General features: G+C 42.1%; 1 protein-coding gene across 3 annotated transcripts in view; it reads right to left on the bottom strand.

Moving 5' to 3' along the window:
• The window catches only part of LOC115436014 (tumor necrosis factor, alpha-induced protein 8-like protein 2 B), a 45,294-nt gene that overhangs the window by 13,062 nt on the left and 9,958 nt on the right, over window positions 1-22,274 (bottom strand). The window contains exons 2-4 of one of the 3 annotated variants that reach the window (XM_030158700.1): window positions 3,385-3,708; window positions 2,448-2,700; window positions 2,181-2,396 (exon numbers count right to left, since the gene is read on the bottom strand). In XM_030158700.1, coding sequence (XP_030014560.1) covers window positions 2,458-2,700; window positions 3,385-3,702 — 561 coding nt within the window. In that variant the 5' untranslated portion in view covers window positions 3,703-3,708 and the 3' untranslated portion in view covers window positions 2,181-2,396; window positions 2,448-2,457. Of the gene's footprint in view, window positions 1-2,180; window positions 2,701-3,384; window positions 3,709-22,274 lie in introns of those variants that run through there. The other 2 variants (XM_030158701.1, XM_030158699.1) reach the window with 2 other exon arrangements.

Below are 22,274 nucleotides of genomic sequence, written 5' to 3'. Positions count from 1 at the left end.
TTCATTATTTTACACCCATTAAAAACACTTCCTAATCTCATCATGATACAGTTCTGTTAAAAACATGAATGAAAGGATTAATGATAGTAAAGTCAAGTCCATTTAAAGAGCCTGTCCTTGTGTTTATGCTTTTAAATCCATTCTGTAGCTGATACTGTTAAGTATCCTGGCTTGTTTCATAAAAGGAAACGTACCAAAATAATCCAGACTTAGACCTGGAGAGTGGACTTGAATATTTTACTGGCAGCAGCTGAAGTGCTTTAATAATTTTAATTACAAATGTCTGGGATCGTTGTTCGTAGATGCAATAACTATCAAAGAGTGAATCTCATCAGTATCAGTACATATAGTATGCACAGTTTATAGGCATTTTATTCAGGATCCAATCAAATGGTAGATTTCATTTCTGGGCATTGTTTAAAAAAAAGTATTGTTTAGAAGCTGATATTGAAATGTGGGTGCTGGTAGTTTCTAGACGGAACTAAAGAAGGGGTTTGTGTCTGTGGGTAAACCCACCTCAACTGGACATGAGTCTGATGAACTGAAATGACACAGTACAGTTTCTGTGGCCTTGTTGACGGTACCGGTGAGTCTATATATAATTAGATAATAATAGTTTTGACCAACAGGTGGAAGTGTTGTATTACAGTAGCATCACATCCATTCTCTCTATACATCCTGATTGGATTCTATATTTTCAGAATACAAAGCATCAGTAGTTCAAAGTCAAACATTATAAAGCCTCACATGTCACAAATTGGATAAAATTTCAAATACTATTAAAACAGTCATAGAAAATATAAACCAGTTCATGTTCAAGTTTGGATCTTTGGTTTCCTGGTTGTGTCTTAATAACAGTTACCATTATGATATTACATATATATATATATATATATATATATATATGTATGTGTGTGTGTGTGTGTGTGTGTGTGTGTATATATATATATATATATATATATATATATATATATATATATATATATATATATATATTAGTGCTGGGCAACAATTGAAATTCTTAATTGCATGGATTTCTGTGATTAATCATGATTAATCGCATAGTTATATGCGGGGGGGGCGGGGTTGCCGGCATCACCAGTATGTATTTCCTTTCAGTGATATTTCAGACTGAAGTACTCCGCTGATGAAAATAATTGCACATGTCAGTGCTTCTTCTCATCCCCACCATCTGAAGACATTTCAAATGAAAATGTCCATGGAACAGACCGCTACTGTTACACATGTTTACGTCCCCACCAGTTTATTTATGCTTGTGAGTGATTGACAGGAGTCTTAAGCCCACCCCAAATGCTGTCATTGGTTGAAACACATGATGAGGCCGATTGTCAAACCAACCCTGATCAAAATAAAATAAAATAAAATAAATCCCTGTTCCAAAACAAAAAAATAATTAAAATAAAAAAAAACCATCCCCCTGTTCCTGTGACCCATGGTTTACCTACGTGTATTCACACAGCCACAGCAATGGACTTTCAAAACAATATGTGATGTTCAGTTGTTCAAAGTAAACAAAGGGGGCCCTCTAGTGGTGGGAATAAGTGTCACTAACGTATGTTTTGTCCTTGCGGTGTTCCCGTTGTCAGTTCAGACATAAGAAGGAACTAACAGACACGTTTGTTTCACTCTGTTTGTATGGACAGGTAAACGTTTGTCTGTGAGTATTTTCTGTTCAGTTGTTGTCAGAATGAATAGTATCAAATATCTCTGATGTGAACTTTTGTTTCTGGATAAAAAGACGTTGTAAATCTTAAGTTAATCTGTAAATGCTAATCGTTAACGTGTCTATGGATTTTCCCATTCAAGTTAGCATCGAGCTAGCAATCTTTTTCCCATTCATTTAAATGTCTAATGCCATGTAAATGTACTAAGGTAGTGAACAGAACTCAGACATATTTTGTTTGTATGTGTCAGTTTTACAGTGAGTCTACAGGAACAGATTTGGACAGAAAATTTGGGCGTCCGTCTTTTCTTGGTAAACCTGTTGTCTATCTGCAGCTAATCGCTACACGCACACAAGCAGAAGAATAGGAGTTAGAATAAAACGGCATTAACGGGAGAGAAAAAAAATGTTGGCGCTATTTAATGAATGCGTTAACGCGATGTTAACACATTAACTTGCCCAGCCCTAATATATATATATATATATATATATATATATATATATATATATATATATATATATATATATATATATATATATATATATGTCACCTCCAAACATTCAAAACCTGAAAACTAACTTGACCATCATGACTGAAATCCCACAGTTGTTGTTGGACTTATTTGCTGTTGCCTGTGAGCAGTGGGACCGTGAGTGTCCAGAACGTCCAAGGCTTGGTCATCTCCCACTGTCCACCTGACTTTGTTATATACTGTCCACCTGACTTTATTATCCACTGGACATATGAACTTTATTATCCAACTGCGTCCGTCTCATATTGTCCCGTCCTCCACCATTTTGTTGAGTCCTTTGCAGATCTTGGTCAGGTGAGGTCTGAAGGAGCTGTTGGGGTCGTACAGTTTGGTCAGGAGTTCCGGATCGGAGTAATGGTTGAAGACGTGGTTGATGCGTCCGTGGGATTTGGGGGTCAGATGGGTGTTGACCAGTTTGAGCAGCAGGTCCCTACAGCCGGTCAGCAGGTCGGCCATCACAGTCTTATCGAAGGTGAAGTCCACCTGGACCAGACAGGGGGAAAGCACATGTTTTCATGTTAATATTTCCCTTTACATACGATAATGTGACAGTGGCAGGATGAGCACATTTACAGCCCAAACAGACTGGTGACAAATGAAAGGATGAAAACACAACTGTCAGTGTTATTCCATGGGAACAGATTTCAGAGGACATGTAAGACATGCACCCCATGGAATAGTTAAAGAAGTGGATTCTCCCCTGGTTCAGTTCCTTCCCTTACACTGAGACGACAAACCCTACCCCTGTGGACCAAACATGACTGTTATTGACTTCTAAAAACTGTTTGACAGATGTCATCAGGGTCCGCCCCTTTTTCAGCCCTGGGGTTTCCTGTCCAAACAGGAAGGAAACAGAGAAACTGAGACTCCAAAAGGTGCATTATATGCATTATATAGACTAAATGACATTTAAAATTAATGTTTATTTGCAACATAGTATAACAAAGTATTACATGAACAAAAACAAATTAATTTTATTAAAAAAAAAAAAAAAAAAGACTCCGTTCTGAATGTCTGGGGTCACCAGAAATGAGTGAAGTCAAAATGGAGTCAGGAGTAAAAAACGGTGTGGCCCAGTGCCATGCACTGATCCAGAGTGTGAAGCTTCAGCAGAAGTCAGAGCAGCTTCAGCTGTTGGACAGATTTCAAATGTCAGGTGTGCCTTACCTCATAGAAGCTGATGGCCGTCATGGCTCCCATGTGCAGCTTCTTTTTAAAGTCCTGGGCGATTCCCAGCTCCTCCGGGCTGAAGCAGTTGTTTCGGAACAACACCCCGATCTTCACCGCGATCTTCACCAGGTCTTTGATGACTTTGTGGGCCTCGGCTTTGTTACCGGAGTGTTCTTTGGAGACGCGGTACAGTTCGTCCAGAATTTCACTGCTGGTGTCGTCGATGAACATCTGCACGGAGCTTTTACTGGCCATGGAGCTGAGCAGCTTCTTCTGAGCCTTCATGGCCATGTCCTTGGAGCTGAAGGCATCCATGGTGTTCTGAAATGACAGCAAAAAGGGTTGGACATGAACGGCCCAACCAGAGGGAACGACATGAACAGAACAGACCAGAGGGAACGACATGAACGGACCAGAGGGAACGACATGAATGGCACAGACCAGAGGGAACGACATGAACAGAACAGACCAGAGGGAACGACATGAACGGACCACAGGGAACGACATGAATGGACCAGAGGGAACGACATGAACAGACCAGAGGAAATGACATGAACGGACCAGAGGGAACGACATGAACGGACCAGACCAGAGGGAACGACATGAACGGACCAGAGGGAACGACATGAACGGAACAGAGGGAACGACATGAACGGACCAGAGGGAACGACATGAACGGACCAGAGGGAACGACATGAACGGACCAGAGGGAACGACATGAACAGAACAGACCAGAGGGAACGACATGAACGGACCAGAGGGAACGACATGAACGGACCAGAGGGAACGACATGAACAGAACAGACCAGAGGGAACGACATGAACGGACCACAGGGAACGACATGAATGGACCAGAGGGAACGACATGAACAGACCAGAGGAAATGACATGAACGGACCAGAGGGAACGACATGAACGAACCAGACCAGAGGGAACGACATGAACGGACCAGAGGGAACGACATGAACGGACCAGAGGGAACGACATGAACGGACCAGAGGGAACGACATGAACAGAACAGACCAGAGGGAACGACATGAACGGACCAGAGGGAACGACATGAACGGAACAGAGGGAACGACATGAACGGACCAGAGTGAACGACATGAACAGACCAGAGGAAATGACATGAACGGACCAGAGGGAACGACATGAACGGACCAGACCAGAGGGAACGACATGAACGGACCAGAGGGAACGACATGAACGGACCAGAGGGAATGACATGAACGGAACAGAGGGAACGACATGAACGGACCAGAGGGAACGACATGAACGGACCAGAGGGAACGACATGAACGGACCAGAGGGAACGACATGAACAGAACAGACCAGAGGGAACGACATGAACGGACCAGAGGGAACGACATGAACGGACCAGAGGGAACGACATGAACAGAACAGACCAGAGGGAACGACATGAACGGACCACAGGGAACGACATGAATGGACCAGAGGGAACGACATGAACAGACCAGAGGAAATGACATGAACGGACCAGAGGGAACGACATGAACGGACCAGACCAGAGGGAACGACATGAACGGACCAGAGGGAACGACATGAACGGACCAGAGGGAACGACATGAACGGACCAGAGGGAACGACATGAACGGACCAGAGGGAACGACATGAACGGACCAGAGGGAACGACATGAACAGAACAGACCAGAGGGAACGACATGAACGGACCAGAGGGAACGACATGAACGGAACAGAGGGAACGACATGAACGGACCAGAGTGAACGACATGAACGGACCAGAGGGAACGACATGAACGGAACAGAGGGAACGACATGAACGGACCAGAGTGAACGACATGAACGGACCAGAGGGAACGACATGAACGGAACAGAGGGAACGACATGAACGGACCAGAGTGAACGACATGAACAGACCAGAGGGAACGACATGAACAGAACAGAGGGAATGACATGAACGGAACAGAGGGAACGACATGAACGGACCAGAGGGAACGACATGAACGGAACAGAGGGAACGACATGAACGGACCAGAGGGAACGACATGAACGGACCAGAGGGAACGACATGAACAGACCAGAGGGAACGACATGAACGGACCAGAGGGAACGACATGAACGGACCAGAGGGAACGACATGAACAGACCAGACCAGAGGGAACGACATGAACGGACCAGAGGGAACGACATGAACGGACCAGAGGGAACGACATGAACGGACCAGAGGGAACGACATGAACAGACCAGACCAGAGGGAACGACATGAACGGACCAGAGGGAACGACATGAACGGACCAGAGGAACGGGCCTCTGTGGTTGGACTTTCAGTTCGGTTCGAAGGATACACAAATACAAAAAAAATATCAACACCATAAATACAGAGGGCGGATCTGAGGATGAATTACTGGGTGGGACCTTCAGTCATAACATAAGAGGGAGACGTTGAAAAGCCAGAGTCTGCTCCAAACTGGAAAGAAGTACAACAGTAATGACCAGAGCAAGACATCTGCTGGATAGTAGGAGTCTGTGAAGCACTGACTACTGAACATCAGCTCTGGGGGAACACAGATGAAAGTCATGTACATGCACTTTTGTAATTCCAGAAAAAAAAAAACTTGTTCATGGTTTTGGATTTAGGGATCACACCAATTTATTATATTTCAGATCCTAAGCTTTAAAAATAGTAGATCTGGTTCATTTTTAAACACTCATAATAATTTAAAAGGCCACTCATATTAGCAGGAAACTTCCAAAAACTGTTCCAAGACAGACAAGGAAAATCTAAACTGAGAGGAGAATGTGTTTGGAAAAGCCAGTGGATAAAAGCATGTGGAGTTCACAAAGCGGGCTGAAAATGTGGAATAAATCAGACAGCGAGACAAAATGTAGCATTAACCTACAGCATTTTAAATGAGCAAATAAACAGAAAAGTTTGGAGAAATATGAAGACAAAGAAAAATATTTAATATTAAAATATTAGAAGGTATTTATAAAGTAAAAAAGAATATTGTTCCAAATATCATTTAAGATTTCTTCAAATGCAGACAGAGTAATTCTAATTCCAGAGGTCTTTCTATTAGTGAATGAACTAAAGTGAAGTCCAGATGGATTTGGGTTGTGGGTGTGAAATTATGGGATGGACGTGATGATGAATTTAAGTCGTTCACGTCTTTGACAAAGTTTATAAAATGACTTAAGTATAAAATCATTCAGGAATATTCAGTTGAGATGATAGATGTGTTTTTGTTGGTGATTTTTTTGTTAATATGAGAATGTCCGATGGTGAAAACATTGAATTTAATGGAAGCAGAGGATCAGGTGGAAAGGAGAGGCACATTAAAAAAAAAAAAAAGGAGAGGCACTGAAGAAGCTTTGGCTCCTGTTAGAATTATTATAAGTGCAATGGTTCATGTACAAACCAAAAAGAAACTATTCATTCATTCATTCATTCATTCATTCATTCAATATTTTAATGTTTTGCTCTTAACTGATGTGTAATAGTTGTTACAGTTCAGTTCTGATTTATTTTCTGTATGTTGTACCAGAACTTTTTGCATTATATTTGTTTCCAGTTGCAGAGAACTGAAATTGAAATATTTTCACTGTACAAATTATAAAACATGACATCAACAAAAAGACAAAATACTTTATACTATACTTTGTATATTTATACTTCTTGAACTCCAAACAACATTCAAACATTCATTCCTGGTTTGTCATGGAAGGTAGAAAATTACAAGAGTAAACTTTGGATTTATTATGTTACACGAGAAAAGTATTTTAATCTGACCACATTGTAAACGACAACAGTATCGCATGAATGAAATAAATGGAATTTTTTAAAAAAGAAAAAAAGGAAGTGACACAAATGGATAAAAGGAGACTAAACTGCTGATGTAAAAACACAAAAGAAAGAAAAAAACTGGCAACTTCCTGTTTTTTAAAAAAATCCTAGTTTAAAGAGCACACAGCCATTTCCTGTCTGATGTCTGTGAAAGAGGATGAATGAAGTGGGTGTAATTAGATTACATTACAACACTGCCATCCAGAGGACAGGCATTAAACTGCAGACAAAAAACCACCAAAGCCTCCATGAAGTAATTAGATTACATTACAACACTGTGAAGCCTCAGGTTTGGAAAAACAGATGATGACATGTTTTTCTGAAACAAACGTGACTGTACCTGTGACCCTTGTACCTGTGACCCCGGTACCTGTGACCCTTGTACCTGTGACCCCTGTACCTGTGATCATGGTACCTGTGACCCTTGTACCTGTGACCCTTGTACCTGTGACCCTGGTACCTGTGACCCTTGTACCTGTGACCCCGGTACCTGTGACCCTTGTACCTGTGACCCCGGTACCTGTGACCCCTGTACCTGTGACCCCTGTACCTGTGACCCTGGTACCTGTGACCCTTGTACCTGTGACCCCTGTACCTGTGACCCCGGTACCTGTGACCCTTGTACCTGTGACCCTTGTACCTGCGACCCCGGTACCTGTGACCCCGGTACCTGTGACCCTTGTACCTGTGACCCCTGTACCTGTGACCCTGGTACCTGTGACCCTTGTACATGTGACCCTTGTACCTGTGATCATGGTACCTGTGACCCTGGTACCTGTGACCCTTGTACCTGTGACCCCGGTACCTGTGACCCTTGTACCTGTGACCCCTGTACCTGTGACCCCTGTACCTGTGACCCCTGTACCTGTGACCCTGGTACCTGTGACCCTTGTACCTGTGACCCCTGTACCTGTGACCCCGGTACCTGTGACCCTTGTACCTGCGACCCCGGTACCTGTGACCCTGGTACCTGTGACCCTTGTACCTGTGACCCCTGTACCTGTGACCCTGGTACCTGTGACCCTTGTACCTGTGACCCTTGTACCTGTGACCCCTGTACCTGTGACCCCGGTACCTGTGACCCTTGTACCTGTGACCCTTGTACCTGCGACCCCGGTACCTGTGATCATGGCACCTGTGACCCTTGTACCTGCGACCCCGGTACCTGTGACCCCGGTACCTGCGACCCTTGTACCTGCGACCCTTGTACCTGCGACCCCGGTACCTGTGACCCTTGTACCTGTGACCCCGGTACCTGTGACCCTGGTACCTGTGACCCCGGTACCTGTGACCCTTGTACCTGTGACCCTGGTACCTGTGACCCTTGTACCTGTGACCCCGGTACCTGTGACCCTTGTACCTGTGACCCCGGTACCTGTGACCCTTGTACCTGTGACCCTGGTACCTGTGACCCTTGTACCTGTGACCCTTGTACCTGTGACCCCGGTACCTGTGACCCCGGTACCTGTGACCCCGGTACCTGTGACCCTTGTACCTGTGACCCTTGTACCTGTGATCATGGTACCTGTGACCCTGGTACCTGTGACCCTTGTACCTCTAACCCCTGTACCTGTGACCCCTGTACCTGTGACCCCGGTACCTGTGACCCCGGTACCTGTGACCCTTGTACCTGTGACCCCTGTACCTGTGACCCCGGTACCTGTGACCCTTGTACCTGTGACCCTGGTACCTGTAACCCTTGTACCTGTGACCCTTGTACCTGTGACCCCGGTACCCTTGACCCTGGTACCTGTGACCCTGGTACCTGTGACCCCGGTACCTGTGACCCTTGTACCTGTGACCCTTGTACCTGTGACCCTTGTACCTGCGACCCCGGTACCTGTGACCCCGGTACCTGTGACCCCTGTACCTGTGACCCTGGTACCTGTGACCCTTGTACCTGTGACCCTTGTACCTGTGACCCCTGTACCTGTGACCCCGGTACCTGTGACCCTTGTACCTGTGACCCTTGTACCTGCGACCCCGGTACCTGCGACCCCGGTACCTGTGACCCCGGTACCTGTGACCCCGGTACCTGTGACCCCGGTACCTGTGACCCTTGTACCTGTGACCCTTGTACCTGTGACCCTGGTACCTGTGACCCTTGTACCTGTGACCCCGGTACCTGTGACCCTTGTACCTGTGACCCCTGTACCTGTGACCCCTGTACCTGTGACCCTGGTACCTGTGACCCTTGTACCTGTGACCCTTGTACCTGTGACCCCTGTACCTGTGACCCCGGTACCTGTGACCCTTGTACCTGTGACCCTGGTACCTGTGACCCCGGTACCTGTGACCCCGGTACCTGTGACCCTTGTACCTGTGACCCTTGTACCTGTGATCATGGTACCTGTGACCCTTGTACCTGTGACCCTGGTACCTGTGACCCTTGTACCTGTGACCCCTGTACCTGTGACCCCGGTACCTGTGACCCCGGTACCTGTGACCCTTGTACCTGTGACCCCGGTACCTGTGACCCTGGTACCTGTGAGCCCGGTACCTGTGACCCTTGTACCTGTGACCCTGGTACCTGTAACCCTTGTACCTGTGACCCTTGTACCTGTGACCCCGGTACCTGTGACCCCGGTACCTGTGACCCTGGTACCTGTGACCCTGGTACCATCAGCTGGTGTCCATGTGCCTTCAGTCCAGTCGTCATGTGTGTGTTTTCAGGAGGTTTCTAACAGTTCCAACACAAATCTACTTTAAAGTCAGTCGTCTTATTTAGAAACTAAAGCACTCGGACGGTGCAGACCTCCACCACGGCAGACCAGTGGGCCCCTGTGAGGACCCTGAATGTCTCATGGGCATTTGGTCCATGGTCACAGAGGACCTCCATCTTTGTTTTCATCAACACCCGCCGTCTCTGATTAGCCCCACCCCTGACTTTTGTGTCCAATGCCAGCGCAGTTCGTCACATGCTCCTGTTTACATAATTTGCTCCACTAGCTAAAAGTGCGATGAGAATGCGATCCGACCCAAACAAACATTTGAACTAGTGCGAATATGACACAACACTGAGCCTGTTTACGTGACCATACAAATCTGATCAATGGCAGTGATTGGATAATTCTAATAGTCAGATCTGATGCGTTTACATGCACTTCAGAAATGCGATCATCGTGAACCCTGGTTCAGACCCTTCAGTCCAATATCGGATTTCTTTCGGAGTTCGTACGTACACAGTGATGGATGAATCAAACTTCCTGTTGTTGTCTTCTGCTCACTTTGACAACGTCACGTCTGTTTTCTACGGTTTTTAATTGTTTTTACACATGATCAGATGTAACAGAACTAAATAAATCAGATGAACCTGGAAACATGCAGGAGGACATAAGAGTACTGAGGAGAAATCCAGGTGTGTTCATCTGATTTATTGTAATCAGATTACTGCTGTTATATGATCAAACAGATCAGATTATTCTGTTTATACTAATAATGGAATAACTCCAGAACTCAGATAATGATGACAGTATTAGTGTGAATGTAAACAGGTTCAGTTCTTAATCTGTTTGATTCTAGAGGAACAAGGTGACAGTCCAACACTAATAATAATAATAATAATAATAATAATAATAATAATAATAATAATAATAATAATAATAATAATAATAACAACAACAATAATACACTGATGAACCTGTGGACTTCTACCTACACTGGACTGGATGACAAACTGTTGGTTGGATTAATTTGTACTGGTTTTGATTTTGTACTGGTTTTACTGCTGATGAAAGGCCCACCTAAAAGAATATATACATCAGCTAAAATGTCCTTAGTTGTTCAAATGAGTGTCCATTTGTGTCCAAAACAGTTGTCCTAAAGTCATAGAAGTGTGTGTAAATAATGCTAATCCATTTGTGCACAGACTACTGATATTCTCTGACAGTGGAAGCTCTATTTTCATAAATATTGGATTTGGAATAGCACGTGGATGTGAAAACTTTTGCTGGTGGACGGACGTGACATTACCCATGATGCTCTGGTCAGTCCCAGTACTTTATTAGGAATAAACTTCTAGACTTCCTATTGCTAATTGTGCTCTTCTTCATAAATGTTGGTATTGTGGATCTAAAACAGTCCCAGCTGACACAAAAACACTAAATGTGTCAGTGGACGGATGTGACATGGTTGTTGTGGATCCCATCATACTGATGCTCTGCAGCCATGTCAGCGTTTACACTAATGATCCCTGTGCAAAAACTAGGAGCACTATTATTTATTGGATAGTTTAGCATCAGACTAAAGAGGAAAGAACAATCTAGAATTTTCTTTGTGTATAAAAATGCTTCTTATTGTAAGTGTTGCTGTAAACAGTGCTGTGTGCCATTCTTCATGTATGTATTGGTGGAACAGAAGCAGGATGGATCAGCACCATACTCCAGATTGAACCTGTACAAATAAAACATGTGATATGGAGGAGAGAATCTGGGAAGAAAAACTGGGGAATCCAAAAGAAGAGAAGATTTGTTTTTCAGCTCAGTTCAGTTCAAATAGAACTTGTCCATTTGTGACATGAAAATACAGCATTAATTGTGCTGAAATGGTTCATTTTGGAGCTGAAAACATAGTTCATATGAGCATCAACATGTTGAACAGAACTGAAATCCTGTCCATTTGAACAATTGTCATTTACCAACACAGAGTTCCTTTGGATTCACTGAGACTGATTTAATATGAACACAGACACAGAAGAGCTGTGAACACATGTGAGCTGACATTAAATGTTTATCGCAGTTGTTTTCCAGCCCAAACACAGTGGATGTGTTAAAGAACAGAACAGCAGAAGTAGATCTGAGGGGCTCATTCATCTAATGTGTGTGTTTGAATCTGACACACACACACACACACACACACACACACACACACACACACACACACATATGAGGCCCAAAGGGAACAGTACCATGGAATAAAGGCTCAGTGGAGCTTTAACTGAAAACACTGACACTGGAACCACAGCAGTATCCAACACACACTGACCTGAGGGAGGGCAGCAGCACAACACACACAACACAACACACAGGAGACACACAACACAGGAGACACACAACACACAACACACACACAACACAGGAGACACACAACACACACAACACAGGAGACACACAACACACAGGAGACACACAACACACACAACACACACAACACAGGAGACACACAACACACACAACACAGGAGACACACAGCACACAACACACACAACACAGGAGACACACAGCACACAACACACACAACACAGGAGACACACAGCACACAACACACACAACACAGGAGACACACAACACACACAACACACAGGAGACACACAGCCCACAGAAGTGACAGACCGTTCATGGTCTACATAGGTCTGTACAGGACTAGGGTGTCCAGGTGTCCCTCTGTGTGGGTCTCCACAGCATGAGGACCATTGTTTCCAGGTCCCACACACTGAGATGCTGTCCCTCATCTGATTGGCTGTCTGTCCACAGTGCAGGACAGTCGCCTTCCTCCAAACATGACTTTCATTTTATAGCAGTGACAGCGCCATCACCATTGGCTGTGTCCGCTGTCAATCAACCAACATACACATGGGGTCAGGAGTCCATCAGCCTGTCAGTCACCAGTGTCCTCCTGAGCTCCGCCCACTGACACACAAACAACAAAGGCAAAAGCCTCAGATACGCATGCAGATATTGGAGGAAATGATGGAAACTCCACGCAAAAAACAGAAGATGCAATGATGGTTGACAGAGGGGTCATTCCATCCCAGATCAACCAGGTTTCAGAAAGTGCCCCACATGACCCCCTCAGAACATTCTGAACAAATTCACACTTGTTCACCTGCAGATAAACCAACACATCCAACATTTGAATGTCATGTCTGTAATAGTTTAGCAGATACAGCCCTCTGAAAAGTAATGTTTTTTTTGTTTTTTTTATTTTGCAGTTGTGCTTTTGGTCCAACTCTGAGCAGCTGTCTGTCCTCAGGTATTCCATCCACACTGAAACTGAAACTGAGTGTCTGGGCTGAAACCCCCTGAACAGAGCAGACTGTGCATCAGAAGAACTGTGTGCTCCTTCATGTTTGGTCCATGAGGCCTTGAAATCAGGCCCAAAGGCTCATTCTGCAGATGTCCTCTGTCTTCAGACTGTCACTGGGACAGAATGGATGAATGGACACACCTCATGTTTTTACATGGATTCTTCTGGTCCAGATGCAACAACCTACTGAAAAAGACCACATTTAATGAAAAGTGTTGATGTGAGGACATGAAGAAAATGGGTCCGTTTACATTTGTCGCAAAAATCCTCTTTATTTGAGCACCCACATGAGCATGTGGACAGTTCAGGAACATTTGGACATTTGGACCATGTCTTCATATATGTTTACAGATGTTGGGCACAGAATTGGAGCTTTGGGATAGAACTGGTTCTATTTGGAATATTTTTGGACTGCATGACTCTATTTTCTTGCAGTTGTATCCAAACGTAGGTGTAAATGTCATTTGAACAGTAGAATGGCATTGATTATTGCACCAGTTCTGATAATACTGCAGATATTTGAACTAGGCTGTGGAACTGCAGGATGGCTCAGATAGAAGAAGGACACATTTACCAGAATGAGCCTTTGGGCCTGATTTCAAGGCCTCATGGACCAAACATGAAGGCACCGACAATTATTCTGATGCCAAATCTGGTCTTTTCGGGGGGGTTTCAGCCCAAACGGTCAGTTTCAGTTTCAGTGTGGATGGAATACCTGAGGACAGACAGCTGCTCAGAGTTGGACCAAAAGCACAACTGCAAAATTAAAAAAAAAAAACAAAAAACAAAACATTTTTCAGAGGGCTGTATCTGCTAAACTATTACAGACATGACATTCAAATGTTGGATGTGTTGGTTTATCTGTAGGTGAACAAGTGTGAATTTTTTCAGAATTTTCTGAGGGGGTCATGTGGGGACCATTGGGTGAACTGCCATGGGATGACCCAGATGTGTTTTGGAGTTGGATTTGGTTGGTTCTCATTTATGTATTTTAGGAAATGTTGATCCTGTTGAATGAAAACCCACACTCTGTCATCTTATGTCTTTACGTCTTTTTTTTCCTATCAAGTCTTACATTGTTTTATCTTGTGTCATTTTGTTGCATTTTTATTTTGTATTTTTTGTATTGTTATTGTTCTACCCAGTTAGATTGGAAATGACCAAAAATACTCTAGAATTCTACCACAGTGTTTCAAACTACAGGGTGGGGAAGCCAAATGTACAATGAACATTTAGTTGTTTTTTCTCAGCAGACACTACGTCAGTTGTTTTGAACCCAAACATATACTGATGTCATAATCATACCTAACACTATTATCCATACCTTTTCACAAACTTTTGCCCATATGAGTAATCAGGAAAGCAAACGTCAAAGAGTGTGTGATTTGCTGAATGCACTCGTCACACCAAAGGAGATTTCAAAAATAGTTGAAGTGTCCATAAAGACTGGTTATAATGGAAAGAAGAGAATGACTATGAGCAAAACTATTACCAGAAAGTCTGGAAGATACTATTAAAGAAGAATGGGAGAAGTTGTCACCCCAATATCTGAGGAACACTTGCACAAGTTTCAGGAAGCGTGTGAAGGCAGTTATTGAGAAAGAAGGAGGACACATAGAATAAAAACATTTTCTATTATGGACATTTTCTTGTGGCAAATAAATTCTCATGACTTTCAATAAACTAACTGGTCATACACTGTCTTTCAATCCCTGCCTCAAAATATTGTACATTTTGCTTCCCCACCCTATATACTTGAAAATAGAAGGAGTTTGTGTAAATTCATGGACCTGGAACTGCTGCAGAAGTCTGTGTGCTGTTTGTGCACCATACATGACTGTGTTTTGGTTTCAGAACAGCCAAACCGTGGAACTTTACGTTAATGGACAGTCACACAGAATGTAATGATGGGACGAGTGATGCAGGCAGAGCGGAGAAAGGCTGAATATTCTGCATTCCTCAGATGACTGCACATGTGTGCACTTGCATTCATATGGAGGTGCATTTTTCAGTCCGAGTACTTCTGCTAACTGTTGTGAGCAGCTATTTGGAAAAAAAACTGTTTGTGCTTCATGGAGCATGTGTTAGTTTAGACCAGTGTTTCTCAAACTGTGGGGTGGGCCCCCCAGGGGGGCACAAAGGCTAGCCAGGGGGGGCATGGGATCACTCCTGGGTGTTTTTTTTTTTTTTCCTGTAGCAGGTGAAACTAATGTTTTAGCCTTGGAGCACCCTGGACTCATTTTAGGGATGTACAACAAATACATTTACTGCCGTGGTGATCTGTGACTAGACAAAGAGTTTAGGTTTAGAGAATGGACAGGGACTGGACTGGAAAAGAAACATGTGACATGTGTCTGTTTTTGCACTGTTTGCACTTTAATGTTCTGAAATGTGCAACGTAAACGGGCTCACTGCAGCCACTGATACTGCTAAAATGTTCGTCTTTGTTATCAAAGTGTTGTTCTAAAAAAAAAGTAACTTTATTGTCATAGTTGTAAGATAATTGCATATTTCCTATTTTTACTGGAAAAATATTATCTCAGGCAGCAGTCTGGTTGAGTTTAATTATATTATTCAAGCAAAAATCTTAAAAAAGTTATTTTTAATTTATACAACAAATTATTCAAGGAAAAGCACAAAGTATTGTTACAATATTGATGTTTCTTTCAATAAAAATTATAACTGCACCACTGTTACAATGTTGTTGGGGTTGAGGGGGGCCTGGAGATTTGTCATCCTCCAAAGGGGGGGCACAGAAAAAGACTGAGAAGCACTGGTTTAGACAAAAGCCTCAGTGCAACCCATCCAGATGCACTTTGTCCTGTTTTCACAACCATCATGTGGTCCATCACAACCATCGTGTGGTCCATCACAACCATCGTGTGGTCCATCACAACCATTGTGTGGTCCATCAGAACCATCATGTGGTCCATCACAACCATCGTGTGGTCCATCACAACCATCGTGTGGTCCATCACAACCATCATGTGGTCCATCAGAACCATCATGTGGTCCATCACAACCATCGTGTGGTCCATCACAACCATCGTGTGGTCCATCAGAACCATCATGTGGTCCATCACAACCATCATGTGGTCCATCAGAACCATCATGTGGTCCATCACAACCATCGTGTGGTCCATCACAACCATCATGTGGTCCATCAGAACCATCATGTGGTCCATCAGAACCATCAGATCCACTGACGGACACAGACAGAGATCCTCCAGGACTTCCAGATGCACACCTGAGCCTGGGGGGGGGTAGCTTTTCATCAGTCCAAATAATGAGAATGTTCCAGAAAAAAACAACAAACAAAACACAAAAAGCTCAAATAACTGGGATCCCATGAAAACAAGGAGGGCAGACCATCCCTGGGTTTAATGCCTCCAGAAATGTAGTTTGAAATACTGCATCCAAATGTCAAGAACCCTTTCATGCATGAATTAGGAGAACATTAATCAAGATCTTTTTTTCCCCCAAGTGGTTTTTATTAATCTTTAGATAGGAAAAAACAAAAGCAAAAACAAAACAAAAAAAACAAAAACAATGTGATTGAATTTTTTTAACCTATTTTTCATGGAGTTACAAAAATGTCCATTCAGCTGGACACCATACGTTTAATTTTAGAAGCAAAGAATCATGTATTTACTGATACACTATGTGAAAAATATGAAATAAAAACATAATTAATGCTGCTAATCTGATGTGTTCTCACATTTTAACACATTCTAATACTATTTTTTACTCACTTCATGGAGATAATATGCAAAAAAGCAACTTTTTGTTTAAAACAAAAGAAAACAAAAAAAAATGGCAATTTATTTTCCACTCAAGCATGTTACTACAGATCAGGTTTACCTTGAACAGTAAAGTGACAGTACTGGTCTGAATGTCAGTGTATGAGATGATGCATGAGCGTCCACTGTGTTGGCTGGTATGTCCACTGTAGTGACCAGTATGCATGAAAGGGTTAAACATTAGTGAATGCAGTCAATAATAATAATAATAAACACAGCCATCACAAAAGCCCGTCCAAACCTAGCTCCTTCCACACTTTAGACCAGATCTGTGGAGTCCTGGATCAGATCAGATCATGGTAACATTAGTGTCAGCGTAAACGTCTGATCCATGTTTGTTACTGTAAGACCTTCAACAGGTTTAGAATTTAAAGACCTTCACTGGTACAAACATCTGATTAGACTTCCTTTCACTTTATCACCTGGTCAGTTAGACCAAATTATTTAATAACACACATACCAGCAGATTTATACAACCTGTTTTATACATTTATAAGTGATTGAGTGACTGGACTTTTACTGTGAAAGGTGATAATGGTGTATATGTTCAGGACTTTTACTGTGAAAGGTGATAATGGTGTATATGTTCAGGACTTTTACTGTGAAAGGTGATAATGATGTATATGTTTAGGACTTTTACTCTGAAAGGTGATAATGGTGTATATGTTCAGGACTTTTACTGTGAAAGGTGATAATGGTGTATATGTTTAGGACTTTTACTCTGAAAGGTGATAATGGTGTATATGTTTAGGACTTTTACTGTGAAAGGTGATAATGGTGTATATGTTCAGGACTTTTACTGTGAAAGGTGATAATGGTGTATATGTTCAGGACTTTTACTGTGAAAGGTGATAATGATGTATATGTTTAGGACTTTTACTCTGAAAGGTGATAATGGTGTATATGTTCAGGACTTTTACTGTGAAAGGTGATAATGGTGTATATGTTTAGGACTTTTACTCTGAAAGGTGATAATGGTGTATATGTTTAGGACTTTTACTGTGAAAGGTGATAATGGTGTATATGTTTAGGACTTTTACTGTGAAAGGTGATAATGGTGTATATGTTCAGGACTTTTACTGTGAAAGGTGATAATGGTGTATATGTTCAGGACTTTTACTGTGAAAGGTGATAATGGTGTATATGTTTAGGACTTTTACTCTGAAAGGTGATAATGGTGTATATGTTCAGGACTTTTACTCTGAAAGGTGATAATGGTGTATATGTTTAGGACTTTTACTCTGAAAGGTGATAATGGTGTATATGTTCAGGACTTTTACTCTGAAAGGTGATAATGGTGTATATGTTCAGGACTTTTACTCTGAAAGGTGATAATGGTGTATATGTTCAGGACTTTTACTCTGAAAGGTGATAATGGTGTATATGTTCAGGACTTTTACTCTGAAAGGTGATAATGGTGTATATGTTCAGGACTTTTACTCTGAAAGGTGATAATGGTGTATATGTTTAGGACTTTTACTGTGAAAGGTGATAATGGTGTATATGTTCAGGACTTTTACTGTGAAAGGTGATAATGATGTATATGTTTAGGACTTTTACTGTGAAAGGTGATAATGGTGTATATGTTCAGGACTTTTACTCTGAAAGGTGATAATGGTGTATATGTACACACATACACACATACACACACACACACACACACACACACACACCATACAAATCCACATAATGATCCCACTCTTCCTTGAGCCACATATTGTGTAAATCACATTTCTTTGTGCATTTGTTTGAAGTTGTGAATATGGGACTGTGCTGGAGGTCTACCCCTGACCCATTCCAAGCCTGAGCCACACTGACACACACACACACACACTGTTCCTGGTGGTCCACACTGCTGGGACTGTGAAATTCCCACATCCCCTCAGGTTATTACCCCCCCCCCCCCCCCCCCCCCCCATGAGCCAATAGTTTTTGTATGTTGGCTGGTAGTTGATTTTTACTGGCTTTATACAGAAGTAGAACTGTGTACAAATTTACCAAATCACTGAGTTTTAATAGTTTTGACTGCCAGAATAATAAATGAGTATGATCCAAATAAGCCACTTTATGGAAGACTCTGACTGCACGTTTCTGTAATATGAACAGAGGGTGTGCAGTAGTTTTATAGTTATTGCCCATAATTCTTTGCAGTAGGTCAGGTATGGCAGGACCAGACAACAGTACAGTATATAGAGTGCCTTCTAATCCAGGATGTGTTTTACTTTGTTAATGATGGAAATGCTTTTGGATCCTTTTGTTTGGATGAATCTGATGTGTGATTTCCAGCTGAATTTATTGTCAATAATTATACCTAAAAATGTGTGTTCTGACACTATTTCTAACGGAACACTATTTATGCATATGCGTAATTCTGAGGGTTTTTTTTTTTATAATTGCCAAACAACAATGCCTTAGTCTTGTTTATATTTAGCAATAATTTATTCATGTCCATCCATAATTTTATTTTGGTTAATTCATTATTTATCATATCCATCAGTTTATTATCATTAGAATAGAATATTGGTATCATCTGCAAATAATATTAATTTTAAAGCTTTAGATACATTGAATATATTGTTTATATATAAAATAAACAATTTGGGCCCCAATATTGAACCTTGAGGGACCCCACACACAATGTCCAGATATCCAGATGTATACTCCCCCATCCTCACATACTGCTGTCTCCTCGTCAAATAGCTTTTGAGCTAATTCAAGGCCACTCCCCTAATGCCATACCGTTTCAATTATGGATTAAAATTGAGTGACTGTGTCAAAGGCTTTCTTTAAGTCAATAAATATTCCAGCTGCATATTTTTTAGTATCCAGTGCATTTGTAATCTCTTCCACTGCTTCCACTATTGCCATTGAAGTTGACCTCTTTGCTCTAAATCCATACTGACTTTCATTTATTAGGTCATATTTGCTTAAAAGGTTTCTAGCCTATTATTAAATAATTTTTCCAGACTTTTTGAAAATTGTGGGAGCAGAGAGACGGGTCAGTAGTTTCTGAAGATGTGTTTGTTCCCATTTTTATATAAAGGTTTTACTTTTGCGATTTTCAGTTTGTTCGGAAATGCACCAGTTTGAAATGACAGGTTACAAATACATGTTAGTGGTTTCAAAATACTAATTATTACTTTTTTGACTAAGATCATGTCTAAGTCATAACAGTCTGCAGAGGTTTTATTTTTAAATGTATGAACAGTGGTTAAGGTCTCAGACTCAGTCACAGCACAGACAAAGACTGTGTCTGGGTTCCTTTGTAGAAGTGGTTCATTTTGTTTATCGGTTCTAATGTCAGGTATTTTTGCTGCCAATTCTGGGCCGATGTTAATGAAAAACTAGTTGAGATTATTCACCACAGCATTCATATTGTATTTGTCACCAGTCCTATCAATGATAATAATCTGGATATGTCTTCTTTTACTGTGAAAGGTGAAAACAGAACGGGTGGATGTGCGACTGGTAACAGCTGAAATAATCTGCTGTTGATTTGACTGAGTTATGTTTAGAAAATACAGTGAGTTTACAGAGAGAACAACACCATGAAAAGGTCAGAGATGGGACCAGGACGTCGTGTGTGTGTGTGTGTGGGGGGGCATTTTGCTTTTTTGGGGGTGCAGAAAAACATAGTTGGATCAGGGGGTGTTTAGTCCATTCAGCTCTGCTAGGCTGGACATTTCACAGAGGAGCTGAGCTTGTCCCTGTTGGGGACAGTTCTTGTCCCTTGGTGGGGGGGGGGCTAGTTCCTGTGGGTGGAACTGAATCTATTCAAACCTAATGTCAGTACATTTACAACAGTTCTAATAATAATATGTGGAACTTAGATGTCAGATCGTTTCTAATAGTTCCTCCCGGAGGTATTGTCATCACTTTGTTTTGTGTTTGTTTGCTTGTTTGTTTGTTTGTTAGCAAGATAACTCAAAAAGTTATGGATGGATTTTCATGAAATTTTCAGGAAATGTTGATACTGGCACAAGGAAGAAATGATTACATTTTGGTGGTGATCGTAGGGGCAGATCTGTCTTGGCAAAGGTCTGCGCTCGCACAATACCTCCTGACGGAGGTATTGTGATCACTTTGTTTTGTTTGTTTGTTTGTTTGTTTGTTTGTTCTCATCTTTAGTATAAAACTCTTCCCCCCATCTTTCCCAAATCTTCCCCACAGATAGGCCTAGGCCCTGGGACCAACCCATTCCATTTTGGTCCCAGTAGGACAAAGTTCAAGGTCACAGCAAGGTCACAACATCTACAGTTTTCCATCTGTCATCATTGAGACATTTTCAGAAATTCATCCAAAATTCAAAACGACTCCAATTCTCCTCCAATTGGATCCACCTGTAGCTTAGAACAATCTCTTGTATCTGGAACTAAATTGTCCACATCCACTGTGGAATGTGGACTCTGTGGACATTTACACTGAACACTGAAAATCCCATTTCCCACACATTTAAAATTAGAACTCAACTAATATTGATGTGAATTGAATCTAATTGGACAGACACATGACTGGGACCAGATTCAACTGTTTGTGTGTATGGAACAACCTGGAAACTGTGGAATTTAAACAGAACAGTGGATCCACACATGCACAGAGTTCAGGGTGAAGGAGGAGCTCTGAGTTCTGAACACTGGGTTTGAATGTTTACTGTTGTGTCACCACAAAACCATCAATTCTGTAAATAAAGTCTAATCTGTGCTTAGAGCCCAAGGCTTTAAAAGTGTAAAATTAGTAAAATGACATTAAAAAATGGACAAATAGATTAAGACGACCTTTCTAAGAGCAACAGAACTTTTTGAGCGAAAGATCTGTTTGACTTACTGAACTTCAGTGGTATTCTTATTGTTCTTATTCTTGTATGTAAACCAGGGGTGGGGGGAGTGGGCAGTTCATCACATGCGATAATGAAACAGACATTAGCCCATGGGCTCAGTGATGCTGTTACTGTTTCTGCTTCTGCCCAGATCCAAACCCTGTCATCCACATCATAGTCAGTCCTGTTCCCACTGACAGATCCAGCCAAAACGACCAGGAGTTTATTACCTACTGATCAATCCACTGATATTTATCAATGAATAATGGATGTACATCCTTTTATCTTTGAGCTGAAAAAGTGTGTTCAACCCTAGAGGTGTGTGACAGGTGTCACCTACAATAATATCCTAATGTTGGTTTTATGATGTGCAATTTACATTATGGAGTATTCATACTGTCTGGAAAAGAAAACAAATGGA

Source organism: Sphaeramia orbicularis, chromosome 16, assembly GCF_902148855.1.
Source record: "Sphaeramia orbicularis chromosome 16, fSphaOr1.1, whole genome shotgun sequence".
Lineage (NCBI taxonomy): Eukaryota > Metazoa > Chordata > Actinopteri > Kurtiformes > Apogonidae > Sphaeramia > Sphaeramia orbicularis.
Note: the sequence above shows the minus strand (reverse complement) of the source record. Positions and strands in the feature narration are given on the sequence as shown.